The 18,291-nt window shown below is 39.0% G+C and overlaps 1 protein-coding gene across 4 annotated transcripts in view; it reads left to right on the forward strand.

Annotated features, from left to right (window-relative positions):
* The first annotated feature begins 14,157 nt into the window (after positions 1 to 14,157).
* The window catches only part of C4H5orf34 (chromosome 4 C5orf34 homolog), a 29,586-nt gene continuing 25,452 nt past the window's right edge, over positions 14,158 to 18,291 (forward strand). For 3 of the 4 annotated variants that reach the window (XM_072605684.1, XM_072605686.1, XM_072605685.1), the window contains exons 1-3: positions 14,158 to 14,477; positions 17,627 to 17,906; positions 18,043 to 18,132. In XM_072605684.1, the coding sequence (XP_072461785.1) occupies positions 17,712 to 17,906; positions 18,043 to 18,132 (285 nt within the window). In that variant the 5' untranslated portion in view covers positions 14,158 to 14,477; positions 17,627 to 17,711. The remainder of the gene's footprint in view (positions 14,478 to 17,626; positions 17,907 to 18,042; positions 18,133 to 18,291) is intronic. The other variant, XM_072605687.1, reaches the window with a different exon arrangement.

Raw genomic sequence — 18,291 nt, forward strand, 5'->3', positions numbered from 1 at the left:
TGGTTGCCAGGTTTTGTTTTATTTTAAATTGCTTTAAAAAAGCTTGTCCCACATGTGACATGTTAGAATAAGTAAGATTCTCAGATTTAAACTTTTACTATACTGACCAAAGAGAACTATTTATTTTTACTTACTTCTTAAATGTTCTATTGATGTTTTTCTAATATTGCTTTCCTTCCCAGTTACTTCCCCAAATCACAACCGTCACCGCCAATAAGAACTCTCTTGTAACGAAGAAGTATAGTTAATCAAAAAAAATAAACATACTGGCCATGTTTTGACAGTGTATGCCTCTTTCCACCATCTCTGGATTATGCTGCATTTTGCAGACTTATAAAGTAAAAATGGATCTTTTCAGTGTCATTCTCTTTTATATTATTCTGGTAATCTAAAACAGTTGTTCATGTGAAAAAAACCCTTCAGGTAAAACTTTTTTGTTCTCTTCGTTAAAAAAGAAACACCATCAAGCATTACAGCAGCATTTCAAATTATATAAAAATGCCTAGGTATTAAGGGTTTCCCAAACTAGAACTCAGGTTAGTATTTCAGGTAGCTCTTTGAGGTAATTATAGCTGTTAATATGACCTATAATTTTCAAATTGTAATTATAATATCTTCAGGTTCAATATTTCCCTCAAATTACAGTTCCAAATACCAAATTACATGCTGGTTATCCCTACCTGAATGTTTCCATAGAATTTGATCAAACTTAATGTGTCCAAAACTTAAACTAATCATCTTCCCTTGAAAACTTGCCTTTCCTCCAGACCCTCAAAATTTCAGTTTTCTTTCCTCTCCCCTACTCTTTCCCTATGATTAATCAGATGCTTAAGTCCTAATTGATTCTTTCCCAGAAAAAAAAAACAACACCTCTTCAATCCTTTGTAAAAACATTTTTTTTTAAAAAAATGTTTCCACTGCTACTTCCCTTCCCAATAACCCTTTCTTCCCTGAAACAAAGCCTTCTTTTGTACGTTCATAAGTAACACATTGGCTGTGTCTGAAAACTAAAAGATGTAAAGGATATTTCACTTTTTACTCCTGAAGTCATGATTGGTCACTGCATTGATCAGAGTTCTAAAGTCTTTCAGCATTGTTTTCTTTTATAATATGGTCATTGTGTGGGTTTTCTGGTTCTGTTTACTTTGCTCTGGTTTAGCTTTTACAAGTCTAACCAAGTTCCTCTGAATTTTTCATTTTCAACCATTCCCCTATCAGTAAGCACCTATTTTTCTTCTAGTTCTTTGCTTACCACCGAGTCATTATCAGTATTTTTGTGCATATGTGACTGTTGCTTCCTTGTTAGATAAGCCTATTGGTAATATCGCTGTGTCAAAGAACATGTACCACTTCACCTAATGACATTTTGAAGTTTAATTCTAAATTTTTTTAGAATAGCTGGATCATTTCACAGGTCCACCAACAATGTATTAGTATACCTATCTTAGGTACACTATATTAGCTCCCCTCATAACATTTACCATTTTTGTCATGGGTCATTTTTACATATCTGATGAAATGAAACCTCTCTTGTTTTCATTTGCATTTCTCTTATTGGAGGCAGCTGTGTGGTAGTATATAGAGTGCTAGACTTAGAGTCAAGAAGACTTAAGTCCAACTCCAACTTCAGGCATTATTAACTGTGTGACTCTTTGCAAGTTAATCTTTCTCAGTTTCAGTTTACTCTTCTGTAAAATAGGGGTAATAATAGCACCAGTCTCCCAGGGTTATGAAGATAAAACAAGCTGTTTGTAAAGTGATTTGCAAATCTTAAAAACTTAAACCTTAAAATAATGCTAAGTATTATTGTCTTGGACCATTTTTTCATATGATTGCTGATAGTTTTGAAAACTGCCTATTGATATACTTTGACCACATAGATGTCCTTCCATTCTTCCTCCTTTTTTTATTGTAATCATCCTAGTTCAAATACTCATTTTTCAATTGGAAAATTGTAATTGACTCAGTTCTTCCTGCTTCTGATGTATCTCCTCTCCAATCTATTTTAAGCATTTCTTAAATAATCTTCTAATGCACTGGTGTGATCCTGTGCCCCAAAATCTTACCTGTTGAGCAAATTAAGACTCCATATCATGGTATTCAAGATCCAGCAATCTGGCTCCAACCTTACCTTTCCTCATATTGCCTTATGTTGCCTCTCATAGTGCCTTAATCAACTACTTTTAATCAACTTCCCTGTCTGAATGGATCATTCTGTAGCCTCCACTGACTTCTTTTGTCTTTGCTCTTACCTTTACCCTGTAGTTGAAATGGGCTCCTTCCCTCCCAGTCCCCTTTTCTGGAAGACCCAACCTAAGGATCACCTCCCTATTTCCCACAACTGAGAGTGATCATACCTTCAAGTCGCTTGTTTAATTTTGTTTATCTCTTTGTACTTTTCATTTAACTTTTTTGCACTTAGTGATTTTTGTATGTATATCTTAGATTGTAAGCTTCCCAGAGCAGCATTGTGGAAAGATTTGGAATCAAAATCTGATTTTGAGTCCTTTTTATTACTTGTGGCATTAACTCTCATTGAGCCTGTTACATGAAATCACATAATTATAGCATTTGAAGGAACACTTAATTAGAAAAGGAAATCCTCCATGACGTATAAGTGTTCATCTAGCCTGTTCTTGAAGGCCTTCAGTGAAGGTGAACACAGTTCCATCAAGGCAGCCTGTTTCACCTTGAGATACCCCCTAATTATTAGGGTTTTTTTTCCTGCAGCCTAAATTTTCCCCTTTGCAGCTTCCAGCCATTGCTTCTACTATTCTCAGGCCAAAGAGAACAAGCATAATTCCTTTTCCACATGACAGCTTTTCAGATACTTGAACACAGCTGTATAAATAAGTCTCAAAGGTTTTTTTTTCAGGCTAAACATCCCCAGTTCTGTTACTCTTCATTTGACATAGCCTGTGCTTGTTGCCCTCTGCTGGATGCTCTGCACCTTGTCAATGTCCTTCCTTAAATGTGGCACCCAAAACTGACCACAATACCCCAGTATGGTCTGACTAGGCAAAATAGAGCTCTTCTGTAATTGTGATCATTAAACTTAAAATCATAATGCAGCCCAAGATCCTTTTAAGCTTTTCAGGCTGGTGTATCATACTGATGACTTACTGGGCTTGCAATCCACAAAATGCTCCCTTTTTTCAAACAAACTACTTTGTAACAGTGGTTCCTTCATCTTGTAAAGTTGATCTTTAAAATTCATGTTGAACTTTGTACTTATCCCAATCTTAACTAGATTCAACCTATACTGTCAGTATCTCTGTTAATCTTAACTATCACCACTTGTATTGCCTTTGTTTTCTACCATCTGCACGTTTCATGAGGATGCCACAATATTTCTATCCAAGGAGTTGACAGAAATGTTAAACAGCTCAAATCCCTGAAGCACTCCATGTGAGAATATTTCAAAATTGACATTGAACCCTTAAATAGCATTGTTTTGAATCCAGCCATAGAAGCGGTACTGAATCTATCTCATTGTACTATTGCTATAATCCCATACTTTTCATAAGTTTTTTGTTTTCTTTTTTGCTAAAATTTTAGGTGAACTAAACATCTTAAGCATTCACCTGATCTACCAAGCTTTGTAATCTTGTCAAGAATTAGTCTAGCATGACCCTCGCAATGAAGCTTCTTTTAAAGGCATTTTATCGCCATTGGTTCCTCTAAATATTCATCAACTGTCTCGTTAATGATTTGTTCTAGAATTTTTCTAGTAATCCACATCAGGCTCAGTGGCCTGTAGTTTGCAGATTCATAATACTTACTTTTTTCTGGACATGTAAAACTTTCCCATTTTCTTACAATCTTAAAGATAATTGTGCTGACTTAGTACTCATATCTAATAGTTCTTTAATTATTCAAGGTCAAAGTTCTGTCTGGACCTAGTGACTTAAAATCATCAAAGGCAGCTTCAGGTTCTTAATACCTCTTATTTACATTGGGTATCAACTCCTTCTTAGCTATTGTTGTTCAGTCTTTTCAAGTGCAAAAGTCTGGTTTGACAAAAAAAAAAAGAGGGGGGAGGAGGAGGGAGGTGGTAACAGCTACCATAGGAAAAACTGTCACTCTGGAGTCTGAGAACCTGAATTCAGCTTCTATCCCTGATCTGCCATCTGTGTGACCATGGGCAAAAACATTTCAATTCTGTAGGGCTATTTCTTCATATTTAAAATGAAGGAATTGGACTGGATGGCCTCTGAGTTCCCTTCTAACTCTAGAGTTTTGAACGTAATTGAACCAGCTTTTGTTTTCTACTTGTTGTCAAGTTATCAATCATTCCATCTACCCCAAGCAACAGTTGTATCCCTTGTTTGAGCCTTTGCCCTTTCCGTTATATAGCTATTAAAAATAGAAAAAACAGTAACTTGTCTATAGTTGTCCTAGTTCCATTGTCAGCTAATTCTGGGCTTTATCATTTCTTATACTATTTTATGAGATTGTGCCACGTTCATATTCATTCACTTTTTACCTGATGATCTTTTTACCATGATCTTAGGATCATGAGGTCATAACTGTAGAATTGGAAGAAATATCAGAGATCATCTAGTCCATCATCCTCGTTTTATTGACGAAGAAACTGAAGTTTAAGGAAAGGTACGGAATTTGAACACAGATCCTAACTCCAAAACTTGTACTCTTGCCACTATATGATTTTTAAATCTCTTGGTTGGTTAGTTCCCTCTGTATTCACATTTGTCTCTTCAAACAACTCCAAGTTTTCATTAGAAAAATGAAAATCATTATATTGGAATTGTTCCCTGTTGTACCTTGAGAATTACATTATATGCTTTTCCATCTCTTGGACTAATTTACCTGTGGAAATTTAGTACTTGGGAATCTTGTAGCACTGTAAATTAACTGGAATAAAGTAAAATAGTTAAATTAACATAAATCTTTAAACTTATTTCATTTGAAATATTTTTAGTTTATAATAGTTTTCTGTAACACTTGCTTTGAAAATGCAAATTTATTAGAACTGATACATGAAGAGAACAATTAGAATATAACAAAATTTGGGTTGTTAAATATGCAGTTTCTTTAATAAAGTGTGGGGAAAAAAACACACCACTTAGAGATAATCAAAAAACTACCATCATTTTGACGCTCACTTCCCACAAGTAAACTTAAGGCCTTTTTCAAGGTAAAGTGCCATGTTTTTTGTTTATTTACTGACGTAGTAAGAGTGGTGATCAGAAGAGAACTGGTCCATACCCATACATTCCACCCCATCTTCTTTTATGGTTATAACTGCCCCTCCCAGTGGCACTGTGGTAGCCACTCTCCCAGCTGTAGCCATCAGCTTTGCCAGCCTAGGCCCCATCAGAACCCACTGAGCAGCAAAAGACCCAAAACAGCCACTATTTACTGTAGTATTTGTACATTGTATATATTGTAGTATTTATACTTCAACACGTATGAAACTGCTGCTATTTTTATTGATATTTTCTGTTTCTTACATCACCACAGTTACCCCAAGCATTTCCTCTCCATCCCCACCCCTTCCTATATGGCATATATTTTTGGGAGAGGACGAAAAATCATCACAGCTATTTGATTATGTCCAATACCTTATGGGTCATCCACAAAGGGATAGATTGGGGTTGTCTTCTCATATTTCTTCATTCAAGTCCTGCTTGATCTTTACAATTTTGTTACATTTACTTTTGGGGTTTTTTGGTTTGTCATTCTTTACATTGTTATAATTAACTGTATATAGTTTTCTTGGTTCTGCTTATTTTACTCGAGTCAATTCTTAGAGATTTTTCCATGTTTTTTTGTATTCAACACACATTATCTATTACAGCACAATAACATGCCATTAGAGTCACGTATCACAGTTTATATGCCTGTTCCCCAATTGACAAACTCCTACATTGTTTCTAATCCTTGGCTGTCACAAAAAACGATGCTATAAATACTTTGGAGTATATTGGGACTCTTCTTATCAACCAACAGCTTTCTTGGGGTTAAGTATAAGCCCAGTAATATGGAGTCTGTGCTTCAAAGGATATGGACATTTTAGTTATTTTATTTGCAACCAAACTGCTTTCCAAAATAGTTGCGTCATTTCACAACTTCACCAACAGTGTGTGTGTCTATCCTTCTGCTACCCCTTCAGCTTTGACTTGCTATTTTGGGGTTATGTTTGCCAGTTTTGTAGGGTGTGAGGTGAAGTCTCAGAGTTATTTTGATTTACATTTCTCTTAGTGATTTAGAGCATTCTTTACTGTTGTGAATACTTGTAGTTATTTTGATAACTTCATATCTTTTGATCATTTATCTGTTGGAATGGGTTATATATTTATTATGTTTTTAGATACCAAACCCTTATCAGAGAAATCAATAGATTTTTTTCCCCATTTGAGCACTTATCCTAGATGTGTTAATGTTATCTGTGCAGAAGCTTTTCAGTTTCAGTTAAAGTTATCTGTCTTTTGTAATTGCCTCTTTCTCTTGCTTGGTTAAGAATACATCTTCTGCCCATGGTTCTGAGAAGTATGATATATTTCTCTTCTAATTCTTTCTAGTATGGTCTTCAATATTAAGGTAACATATCCATTTAGAGTGTATTGTGGAATATGGTGTAAGGTGTTGATCTGAGCTTAATTTCTGCCCAGCTGCTTTTTCTAGGTTCTCCAACAGTTTTTCAAATAAGGAGTTTATTTCTAGGTAATTTACATTTTCTACCTTGTCAAATACTGGGTTATTAAATTCTATTGTTTCTGAATTGCCTTTGTCTAGTTTGTTCCATTGGTCTATCCCTCTATTCTTTAACCAATACCAGATGGTTTTGATGACTGCTGCTTTGTAATATAGTTTAAGATCTGGAAGTACTATTCTCCCTTTATCTCTATTTCTTGTCATCATTTCCCTTATATTCTAGCTTTTTTGTTTTTCAAAATAAATTTTGTAATTTTTTTATCAAGTTCTTGTAAGCACCGGATTGTTTTCTTCTCCAATCTGCTACTTTTTCATTTTATTGGATTGTTTAAGGCATTCTCATTTAAAGTTATGTTGGGTTTATATTTTTCTCCATCTGTCTCTAGTATTGATGTTTTTTCCCCAAGTTACAATTTTTCCCCCTTCTGCTGTAAACATAGTATTTTATTCCTCCAGTTATTTTAATGTTCTTTTTAAGGGGGCCCTGTTTTCACTGACTCTCATCTCACCCCTCATCCTATCCTCTTGTTTATTAGCCTTTTCCCTTTGGGAAAGTGGAGTTATTAGTTCATTTTTTCTCTCCTGTTTTTATTTGGTTATATAATTCTTCCCCCCCCCCCCACTTTCCTCCTAGTCAAATAAATTCCTCTTTCTTCTCCTTTTCAACTAATCCTGTTCTTTAGTTTTATAAATTTCAATTGTTGTGCCCCTTTCCAAAGGTGATTTTTTTTCTCCATCATTCATCCTCTTTTTCTGTTTACACTAGACCCTCATTCTCTTGAATTGTGACCCCTACAATTATCTGGTCAGTCTTTTCTGTTGCAAAGTTTCTGTTCTCTGCTCTATGTGGTTTCTGCTACTGCCTTGTAGGACTTGCCCCATGAATTCCCTTTCCCATTGTGCCTCGTTCCAGAAGAATACCAATTATTGCTGGTGTTTAAGAGAACATTGTCCCAAAATGGGCCTTCCCACACCATGTCAGTGATTATGTAGCCCATTACTTGGCTGTACCCTCCGCTGGCTTTTTTCCTCATTTACCTCAAAAGCTCCTGCCTGCGTCCATGCTGTTCCCCAGGTGTCAGTTGTAATTTGCCAGTTGCAAGGAATTGCAGTTTCACCCCTCCTGAAGAAGAGTAAGATGGCTAGATGTACCAAACATCAAATCCCCCGGTCCATACCCTGCACTGCACAAGGTCCCTATTGCCCTTCATAGACCATTTCTTTTCACTCGTACGGAACATTTGTCTGTGGAACTCCCTTCTGCCACCAAAGCAAGATCTCGTTTTTCCCACCTTTTCAGTCCTTCTGCCCTCCTCACCCACTCACCTGTGAGCCACAGAGGTCACCTTCCCCTCATTGCTACCTCTTGATTTGAACCCAGTACATCACACATTCCTCTCTTTGCTCCTCTTGACTGCTGCCATGCCCCATGTACCATTCAACTTTAGAACGTCATTCTACAAGCAACACTGATTCACCTGTAGGCAGTGTCACTAGGTTTTGTCTCATGTTCCCTGTTTGCCTCTTCACCTTTGGCGCCACCAGTTTTCCACCTTCATGTCTGCCTTGTGTACATTTGGAAAAAGTCTCTTAATGGTCTCTGCTATTAACTCTGTTGCTGTTGGTGTCTTGCTGCTGCATTTATTCCACTTTCATTTCTGTTGTTTGGAGTGGTAGAGAAACAAATGATCTCTTCAGTGCTGGTTTTCTTTATAAAAATATTTCAAACACTTCCTTATTTTTGAATATTCATCTTTTTTTCATGTATAATTAAGCTCAGATTTGCAGGGTGTTGCCCTGGGTTGTATTCTGACCTCCCTTGTTCCTTTTAACATATTCCATTCCCTTCTACCCTTTTTGGTGATTCCCTCTTATGTTTGCTAGTGGATGCAGAACAGTATTGCATTATTTTAATATCCTTTCCTTTGTATTTGAAGGTCTTTATTTTGATCTCTTACAGAACTTGTTTATGAATTGAATTGTTAAATTTCAGCACTGTGTCTTCAATTTTGAAGCTTTGGGTTTGTTTTTTTTTTCTGGAGGTGATTTGTGAATTCTTTCAATTGGTATTTTCATTTTCTGTATTCAAAAGTTCTGGGCAATTCTCTATTTTCTGAATTGTGGTGTTAAAAGTTTTTTGTCCTTTTGTATTATTCTGTTTTCTATGATCTTTAGATTTTCTCTACCCATCCTATCTTTGAGATCAGTATGTTTTACTTGCATGTTGAACACATTTTTGCTTCTGTTCTAGAATGCCCTTCACTTCTGTGTATTTGCATTCTCCCCTACTGGGGCCCTCTTTTTTGTTTCTTTGATGAGGCTTACCATTTTGATTCCAGTTTTTTTATTCTGCTCATTAATTTTGCTGTGCAGACCATAAATTTTGCTCACGTAATTTTCATTTCTCTTTTGAGGAATTTTGTTGTGATTCCATGTTGTTCTGAAATTCCACAGCACTCTGTCTCATCAAATGTGGGATTACTTTCCTTTGTTTTCATCCATAGATGCTTGAATTCATTTATTAGATCTGAAGGCCATATTTCCTCCTGTGGGTTAGCATTTTTTCCTGTTGATTTATCTGTTTACATTCAAGGTTTTTGAGTTTTCTTACTGAGATCTTTGGTTATTTTAGTCTTTTTTCCCCTTCCTTTATAGGTCACTTTCTGACTCCCTCCCCTCTGATTGTTGCTTACTTGGGGACTGAATCCCAAAGCTTCTCTACCACCTCCTATACTGGGGCAGTTCACAATTCACCAATGTAGATCTCTTCACCAAGTGACTTTGGAGTGATTAGAACTAGCCCCCTACTGGATGCTGTGCCCTTTTCCTCAGGTTTAGTGGAGTGTTGCACTGCATGTTGTCCTCCCTACATGTTGTCCTATACCACTTCCTGTATTCCTTAGTTCTTAGGCCTAATGCTGGCAATTCAGAGCTTTACTGCATTGCTGCTACAGGGTTGTAGTCCCTAGTAGGCTTTTGCTTTTAAAGAACTGGGACTGTGCTTGGATGGCTATCATGATCAGGGCAAATTCTGCAACTTTGAAAAGGGCTTTTCAGAAAAGTGGAAATGGCAGGGGGGGGGGGAGGGGGAGGAGCCCAGTATGTGGAGGTCTGTTTTATGGTAAACTGGTATCATGTCTATGAAGCTGCTAGAGCAGCCTAGGATCAGTAAGCCTCAATTTATGGGTGTGTGTGGGTGTGGGTGTTTAACCTGGATTCTAGGTATCCTGCAGTATGGAGATAGCTCAAATTGCTTTATCTTTGATGCATAATTTCTGTTTTGGAAAGATTTGAGAACTCATGGGGATCACAGAAAATGCCCAAGCCTCCATCTTGTTGCTTATGTGACCAGAAAATCTGTCATAGTTTTTATGTGTCAAAATAAATTTTTTCATGAATTTTTTATGTTTCAAAATTTTTGAGTGTTATGTTCCTAACTCCATTTCCCCCATAAGCTCTATGGTTTTTATTGCACAATTTTTCATAGCAGAGTGATTTTTAGTAACACATATGTTTGAGTTACAGCAGAACTGACTTTATATATACTTTTTGCTACAGTCATTGGTTTTGTATGACGTTGGATTAAATTCATGATACTTTAACACAGTTTTTAAATTCGTTATCATGAAGCCACACTTCTATCACATTTAGATATCAAGCCTCTTTTTGAAGAGTCCATTTTTCAAAGCCTGGCCAAAATTATATCACGTAGGTTTTTCAATGGGGATTTAAATCAGATGAATTTCCTATTTCATTGAAACATGTTTACTTCCCTCTCTTGGAGAAACCTTTTGTAATGGTGTAACTTCATTTTGCAACATTCCATGTTCATTTGGGAATTCATATAATTCAGCCACTCAGTATATTCATAATTTCGTCAATGAGAACAAAACTTTCAGGATAACTAGAAATCAAGTCTCCAGCATTTTGGGGATATGTTTTCATTTGAAGATTCCTGGATATTACAGGCTTACTCAAAACTACTACTGACAGTAGTTGTAATATGTGGTCTTGAATGAAAAAGTGTGTTTTGAGTTTCATTCCTTTTTTTCAGTCTTCCTTATTCTAGCCTCTGGATCATTTTGGCCATGACAGGTTTATTTTTTCTTCTTCATATCAGTGATCAGCAACTCTTTTCCCTCCCCATCCTCCAACCCCCACCAAGTCTTGCTTTTTCCAACTCCAAGAAATCAATACCCACTGTAGAGGAATCATTTAATAGACCCTCCAGCTGCCAGGTCCCTCTGGAAGTCTTCGCTTGTATTCTGATGGGTTAATTGGGCTGTTTCACAGGTAAGAGTTTATCCATGCTTTGCATGTGGCTCTAGCCAAATGGAGCACTCATGTTACAGAACTTATTAAAGGCAGGAAAACTAGCTCAATCCAGTTTCATCTCGAGGTCAGGTGTTCTGATTCAGCTTAGTGTCAGAAGCATTACATGCATGACCGTCACAAAATTTAACTATGAATAATACTACTTGTCCCAAGCAATTTGAATGTGACCACCATACTTCTAAATCCTTTCAACTCTTAAAATCCATTATCCCAAAATCTAGGGCACAAGTTTGACTATAAGTAGGTTTTTCTCTCTACTTACTATAGAACAGAGTGGCCACTTTGTTCCAAGCTTTCCCCCATTTTTACCACAGTATATATAATACAGTTTTCTGTAACAATTTGAAAATGCAAATTTATTATAACTGATATATGAAGAGAACAATTAGAATATAACATAAAATTTGGGTTGTTAAATATGCAGTTTCTTCAATAAAGTGTGGGAAAAAAACCACATCACTTCAAGATAATTAAAAAACTACAACCACTTTGACACCCACTTCCCACGAGTAATCTTCAGGCCTTTTTCAAGGTAAAGTGCCATGTTTTTCATTTATTTACTGGTGTAGTAAGAGCTGATCAGAAGAGGGCTGGCCCATACCCATACATTCCACCCCTTCCTCATCTATGGTTATATCTAGGAACCTTCAGATTAAAACATTCACCCCCCAAATGCTTGAGACTTGACTTCTGGTTACCCTGTGATAATTAAATCTGTAATAGAATTTTCTGCTTATTCCTTTTTTTTTTTTGGAAGAATGAAAATATCATTAAAGCAAGTCAGGAAATTACTACCTCTTCGTCTTTTAGTTAGAGCATTTAAGCAGATGTTTGGATAACTCAAGTCTCATATCACCAGTATATGCTGCCTCCCTCAGACTTCTGAGTCTGATGGGCTGGAGGGCTGTAGTAAAGATGTTTGACAAAAACGTTTCTGTTTCTTTTTCCTTTATTTTCACCAGATATTTGTTGCTCTTTGATTTGTTCACATAAGTATGCCTTTTTTAGTTATCAGTGCTACTTCTAGTCCCTTATCCTGACATTTTGAAAAGAGGTACACCCTTCCAGAACCATATTCTAATCTCATTGCACTACATCTCAGTCATTCCTGAGGTCAAATTTACCTGCTTTTATTTGTTGCCTAAGCTTTGGAAATTTCTGTATAAACATGAGATGGTGTGGGTTTTTACTACTGGTTCTTTAATTTTATTTTCTGGTTTATGTGTCATAATTTTTCCTTACTTGTACCTACTTTGTATGGTGTATATAGCTTTGTGAATAAACAAAGGTAATTTTATCCCTGTCCTATCCTTTGTAGCTCTTTATATTAGATATTGGAGAAATCAGACAAATAAGTTGTTACCAGACTGTTAGGTGTACTACATCCCTGTTAGAACCTGTCATTTCTGTATCTCATCTAAAATCTGTTTCCAGTCACTTTCTTTGGACAATATTTTTTGTTTAATAAGTTTTTCTTCTCTGCATTCCTTGCCTTCAAAGGGCAGTGGAAAGGAAAACACTATCTCCACCCCTTTGGCCTTTACTTAGTTATTTTATTTACTTAGTTTGGCCCAAAAGTTATTTGTTTTTCAAGTTCCATATTAGTAACTAGGTAGTAGGCATCAGTTTGGATAAGCATTGGTAAGTTTTCTGTTATAGCTTGGATATATATGTTTGGGAAGATGACAGACTTTTTTAATGCTATTAAAAAAACTTTAGCTGCTTCAGTATTTTTTATTGGGGGAATGACCAACTACCACTCCTTTTCTCTTCTTTTGAACGATCCTTCACTTAACTGTTTCAGTGACTCCATTTGATCATTTCTTGTAGAACAATCTGCTTCTTTTCAGAACATCCAGTTCCTCTTTAGGAAAAGCCTCCATTTTTTTTAGTTTGAAGCAAACAACTTCAATTGTCTTCTTTTTGCGTGTGACATGTTTCCATTTTTTAATAACCTTCTGACAAAGGTCAAATATTCCTTTTACTTAGGATATGTAGTATTTGCATCAAAGCTCCACCTTTTTTTAAATTAAGGGGCAATTCATTGTCCTTGATTACCTAAAAAGTCTTGTTACTTTGTAAAGGAAGCCCGTTATAAACTGTCAAAGCTTCATAAATATTAGAATGCTTCCAAGTGCCTAGAATGTTTGTTAAAATGCTTTCCACTTGTCATCACTATAGGACCAAGCCCCTCTCGTCTGGTCACACGTTTCTTGGTTTAGGTACTCGCAATCTTTCATCACCTCTTTCTACTTGTAGTCTCTTACTACCTCGCCTTCTGGGTGGCAGCAGTTTGGATTTCTTTGAACTTCTTTTCCACGATTCCACATAGCACTGGATTAACACTTGATGCTCAGTAGATGAGGCTTTTATTTGGAGGAGACTCTGGAGCTCAGTTCGTCAAGCACGCGGTGTCCGTGAGCGCTGAGGGCGGTGGGTGATTGCGGGCCGTCGGTGCTCCAGCCTGGCCTGGCCTCCGTCAGCCTTTCCCCAGGAGCTGCCTCGCCACTGCCTGGGCAGTCTGGACACGACCGCTCTGCAGCCCCGGGTTTAGGTCAAAGGAACCCCAGACTTACTAGCGGCGGGGCTCTGGACGGCAGGCCCCTCCCTTCTCTGCTTCCCGGTCTCAGGGCCGGCTCCTGTTTGTACCGGAGAAGGTCGGGGGGCTTCCCCAGCCCTGGAAGCAGAACCAACAAGAAGTGGAGGTTTGGGGTGTCGCTTCCTCGGGCTCTCCCGCCGCCTCCGCCGCCTCAGCGCCCCGTTCAGCTCGGGGAGGTGCGCCCCAGGCGGACGGAAGCTGTCTCCCGAAGCTCCCGGGTTTGCAGCTGCTGTTTCCAGTGAGAGGCCCACACTTTTTACTCAGGATGCTACGCTGCTTACTCCTCCACACACGAAAGTCTAAGTGGGTCAACGAGGCTGTCCACGCTGGTGAGTTTCTAGAGGAAACGCGCTGATTTGCTAAATCTCCTCGTGATTTTCCTCGGTGGCGCAGCCGCGTGCTCCCGTTCTGGAGCCGCACACATTTACCGCGGTCGGCCAGATACAGTGGCAGTTATCGCGGGACGCGCCGGAGGGGCGGCAGAGGAAGGCTCGGCCTGGCCACGGGGCTGGGGCGCGGGACACCCAGCCTCAGGCGTTTCCGGTGCCCACCCGCTCGCGCTTCCTCCTGCCCACCCAGCCGCGCTCCTGCCGGGATGCTTCTCCGCCCCTTGTTCGAGCTAGCCAATGAGCAGCGTGGATCTGAGAAGGAGGCGGGACTTCCTGCTTTCAGCCCCGCGACGGTTAAATCTTTCAGTGGAAAGTCGGAGCCTCTAGCGGGCTCCCGCTGAAGCGGCGGCCGCTGCGTCGAAGATACCGCTTTTCCTCCCTATGGGGTTTTAATCTCCTCCGGCTTCTGGTAGTTTCTGTTCAGGCGGGCCCGGCATGCAGAGGGCTTTCATAGAAGTCTTATCGAGGACCGTACGGTAGGCAGGCCCCGGGATCCTCCGAGGGCCGGGGAGAGGAGGGGATCGGGAGCCCGGGGCTCCCCCCTGGCGGGCGGGCGTTTGGCAGCTGCTGTTACCTCCTCGTATTAAGCAAACTCGGCGTCCTTTGTCTCGGCCTTTGTTTCTGGGCCTCTGGGGCAGAGCCCCGGCCCCGGCGGGGGCGCGTTACCCCACGGACCCCAGGTGACAAACCGCAGCGAGGTGCTAGGCGTCACCAGGCGGGAAGAGAGTGCTCCGTGGTGGGGGAGGCGGCGTCCTGGGGGGTCCGGGCCTGGGCGCGGGCCCTAGCCGCGAGAGGTGGACTGCTCCCATTGAGTTGTACCCGGAGCTTTCCCCAATAACCCTGGCACCGACGCCATCTCCGGGATTTACGTGGGGGAAACTGAGGCATGGGGGTGCCAAGTGGGAGGGCACCTGACTTGGGCACTGTGCGAGCTAGACTGGCCGGACCGCGGCGCTGGAACGTGGGCTCTGGGAAAGGAAGCCCTGGTGGACAAGAGCTTGGAAAGATAAACGGGGCCAGGTGAAGGGCTGGGGATGACCGGGCAGGCCGTGGGGATTCTGTGTCGTGAGAAAATGCGTCAGGAGTTAGCGAGAGCTTAGACTAGGTGCTGGCACCGAGAGGAGGGCGCTTGGGCGAAGGGCAGAGGCGGCCGAACCCGGCACCAGGAGGGCTCGCAGGCTTTTACCCCGTAAGTCTGCAGGGAACACGGTGAAGGCAGTCAGAAGGGAGTGCTGGGCTTGGACGTGACGGGAGGAGTTCCTCGATAAACATTTGGAAATGGGTCAGACGTGCAGATGAGGGCTCAGTTACGTGGGTTTGGGGCGGCTGAATTCAGGTGATTTAAATGTGCTGATGAAGTAAAAGTGTAGAGAGAAAAAGGTCTGGGAGAGCAATTCTTCCAACTCCTTGACTGAAGTGTCGCGTATTTTACCTGTAATTTACAGGTGATGGAAACGAGACGGAAAAATATCCAGTTTTGCCAAACATAAGATACATAACTACTGGAGAGACATTAAAAGTAATGTCCTGCTGTACTAACTCAGAGTGATTTTTCCATATGGCCTCGTAGTTGTTTTTGGTGAAATGCCTTAAGATTTATCTCAACGCCTCTTTCTTTGTAATCATATCTTTATGGTTACCTGTTGTTTTTATATCATCTCCATTGCGAAATATATTTCTTCTCTTTTCCATAAACAAACAGGCTATTCCTTTTGTAACCAAGCAAAATCAATGCCAACTGTGTGCAGAGCTGCATGTGCATTGTGGCATGCTAATTTAAGGGTTAAATACTTGTGTGATGGCATCTGCTACTCAGAGGGGTGGGTGTGTCAGTATTCACTCCTTTTCCCCCCAGCTCAAGAGGCCTCCCTTCTTACTTTGTCTTTTTATACCCAGTCTTCACTTTTATCTGTAGCCAATCACAGCTGTTGTTTAAGCGTTTTATTGAGCACTAAAAAAAAAAAAATGTTAGATGGCATGGGAATTGCCTGTTGTTTGGGGTCATATTATATATTCATATTTATTCTAAAAGATTACTTCCTGCCAAGGTAAACTAAGCAACAAAGCTTTTTTGCCCCCCGGTGAAATGGCCTTGTTTGAGGGATCTTTTATCTTAAAGGAAAAGGAAATAGAATTTGATACGGTTCAATTCCCAGATTACACCTAAATGAAATATTATTTATTTTAAAAATGTCTTATTGGTGCCTTTTTTCTTTTTGTCATAATTATTTCAACCCACCCTCCGTATTGAATCCTCCCTTGTGTCAAAAAAAGGGCAAAAAATCCATTTATAGTAACCACATCAACAATTTATATGATACTCTATTCTAGTAGACCTTTACCCCTCTGCTTTGATGGAGAAAGTGTTTCCTTATCTGTTACCCATGACCTTCATTGATATTTTTATTTATTCAGTTTGATTTCCTTTGAGTGATTATACACTGTTATTGTGTATTATTCAGTCTCTTACCACTTCTTATTTTGTTATGCATTCCCATGTTTCTTCAAATTCATCATTTTTTACTGCACAGTAAATATTCCATTACAGTTCTTATTCCATAGTTTTTCCCAGCCCGATCAATGGGCACTTGCTTTGTTTCCAGGTTAGTATATATTGGATTTTGTTTCTATCTGTGATTTTCTTGGAGTAAATGCCTAGGAGTGGGATTACCTTGGGATGATATAGTTAGCTGCCATTGCATAAAATAGATAAGTAGTATGTGTCCTATAAATATGTACCTCGGATCAGTATTTTTTTGGTATCTGGAATCTCAAAAAATTTGATTCTAATCCAAACAAGCATTCTGTATGATGTTCCAGGTGTGTTTTTTAACAATAGGGTGTCCTTCCGTCCACCCCTAGGTATGTGTATGTGCTTTTAAATAGACAGAGGAAAAAGTATCTACTCTGTGGAATAAACCAAGTCAGTTCACCTAAAATGATAGGTACTTTAAAAAACCTATTTTTCAGGGTCTCAAGAGCAACCTATGTGAATACTTATGACTTTGAGAGAAAACAGCTTACATCATTTCACATATCTGTAAATTCTGTGGAAAATGATATAGTATTTCAGAAAGCTGCTGTTTTTGAAGTTTAGGGGAGATAAAAAATGACATACTGAAAATATGTTGTTGAGGTGGGGTTTTTTAAAAGCCTTCCATTCTGAGCTAATTAGTGAATTTTTAATTTATATAAATAAAACAAACAAAAAAAGGATAGTAATGATGTAAACATACATGGTAATGAAGATTCACCTCTTTTTTTTATCCTTAGCACTTAGCATAGCACTTGGGATATAGTAAATGTTTATCGATCAACTTCTTAGAACGTCTGTTCCCTCCTTCCTGTACTTCCACATTAGAGTGAAGATTGAGTGAATTAGGGATTCCATGGAAAATTCCATCTCTAATTTGAATGTAGCGCCTGTAGTACAGTAGAAATGGAGTCAGAGTATATAGTTTCTCTGTGATTCTGCCACTTATTACCGTGGTGTCCTCAGGCAAGTCAGTTAATTTCTCTGGCTTCAGTTTCCTAATCTGTAAAAACGAAGGTGTTAGACTAAATAACCACAGGTCTTTTTTCAGCTCCAAATCTATAAAACTGATCTGTTCTTTTATTTTAACAGGATTAATATGCATTGAGAAAACTATGCTGTGTTATGGCCTATTTAGTACAGGGTTGTCCTTGGAAAACTCTTACATTCATTAGTAATGGAAATTGAAGTTCGCATGGTGCTTTATGAAGATGATTCATTGGAAGTGCACTATATTGATGGCTCCAAATTACAGCTTTCTCCATGTGGTTCTGAATTCCTGTTCGAAAAGTTACCTCCTATTTCAGCGCATCCTTTGCAGCAACCAGAAAGAATTCGTCAAAGGACCCAATTTGTTATTAGTAATTACAGAGTACGTGAGTGTGGGGTTTATATTAAAGGATCATTGAGGGAGGTTGGTGAAGATGAAAAATAATTAGTGCTTTGGATAACTAATTTTGTCTTAAGTGTATCAAATTAATGATTTTACTTGTTTTTCTTTCTCATAGGAGCAATTACTGCAGGCCCTAGATTTTAGAAATTGCTTTTCTAGTCACCCTTTTTTACCTGAAAACATCATACCTTCTGAAAGAAAGCAGGTAAACTTTTGTTTGTCTAGGATTTTCTTAAATATAATCTGTTTTAATTGTTGTGGTTCATTATTGTGGCATCTGGAAATAGAATCACGGTTACAGTGTTTTATAAGCCCAAGGATTCCATGTGATAATAGCTTTGAGCATTTCCATATTAAGGAGATG

This window comes from Notamacropus eugenii, chromosome 4, assembly GCF_028372415.1.
Source record: "Notamacropus eugenii isolate mMacEug1 chromosome 4, mMacEug1.pri_v2, whole genome shotgun sequence".
NCBI classification, from domain to species: Eukaryota; Metazoa; Chordata; class Mammalia; order Diprotodontia; family Macropodidae; genus Notamacropus; species Notamacropus eugenii.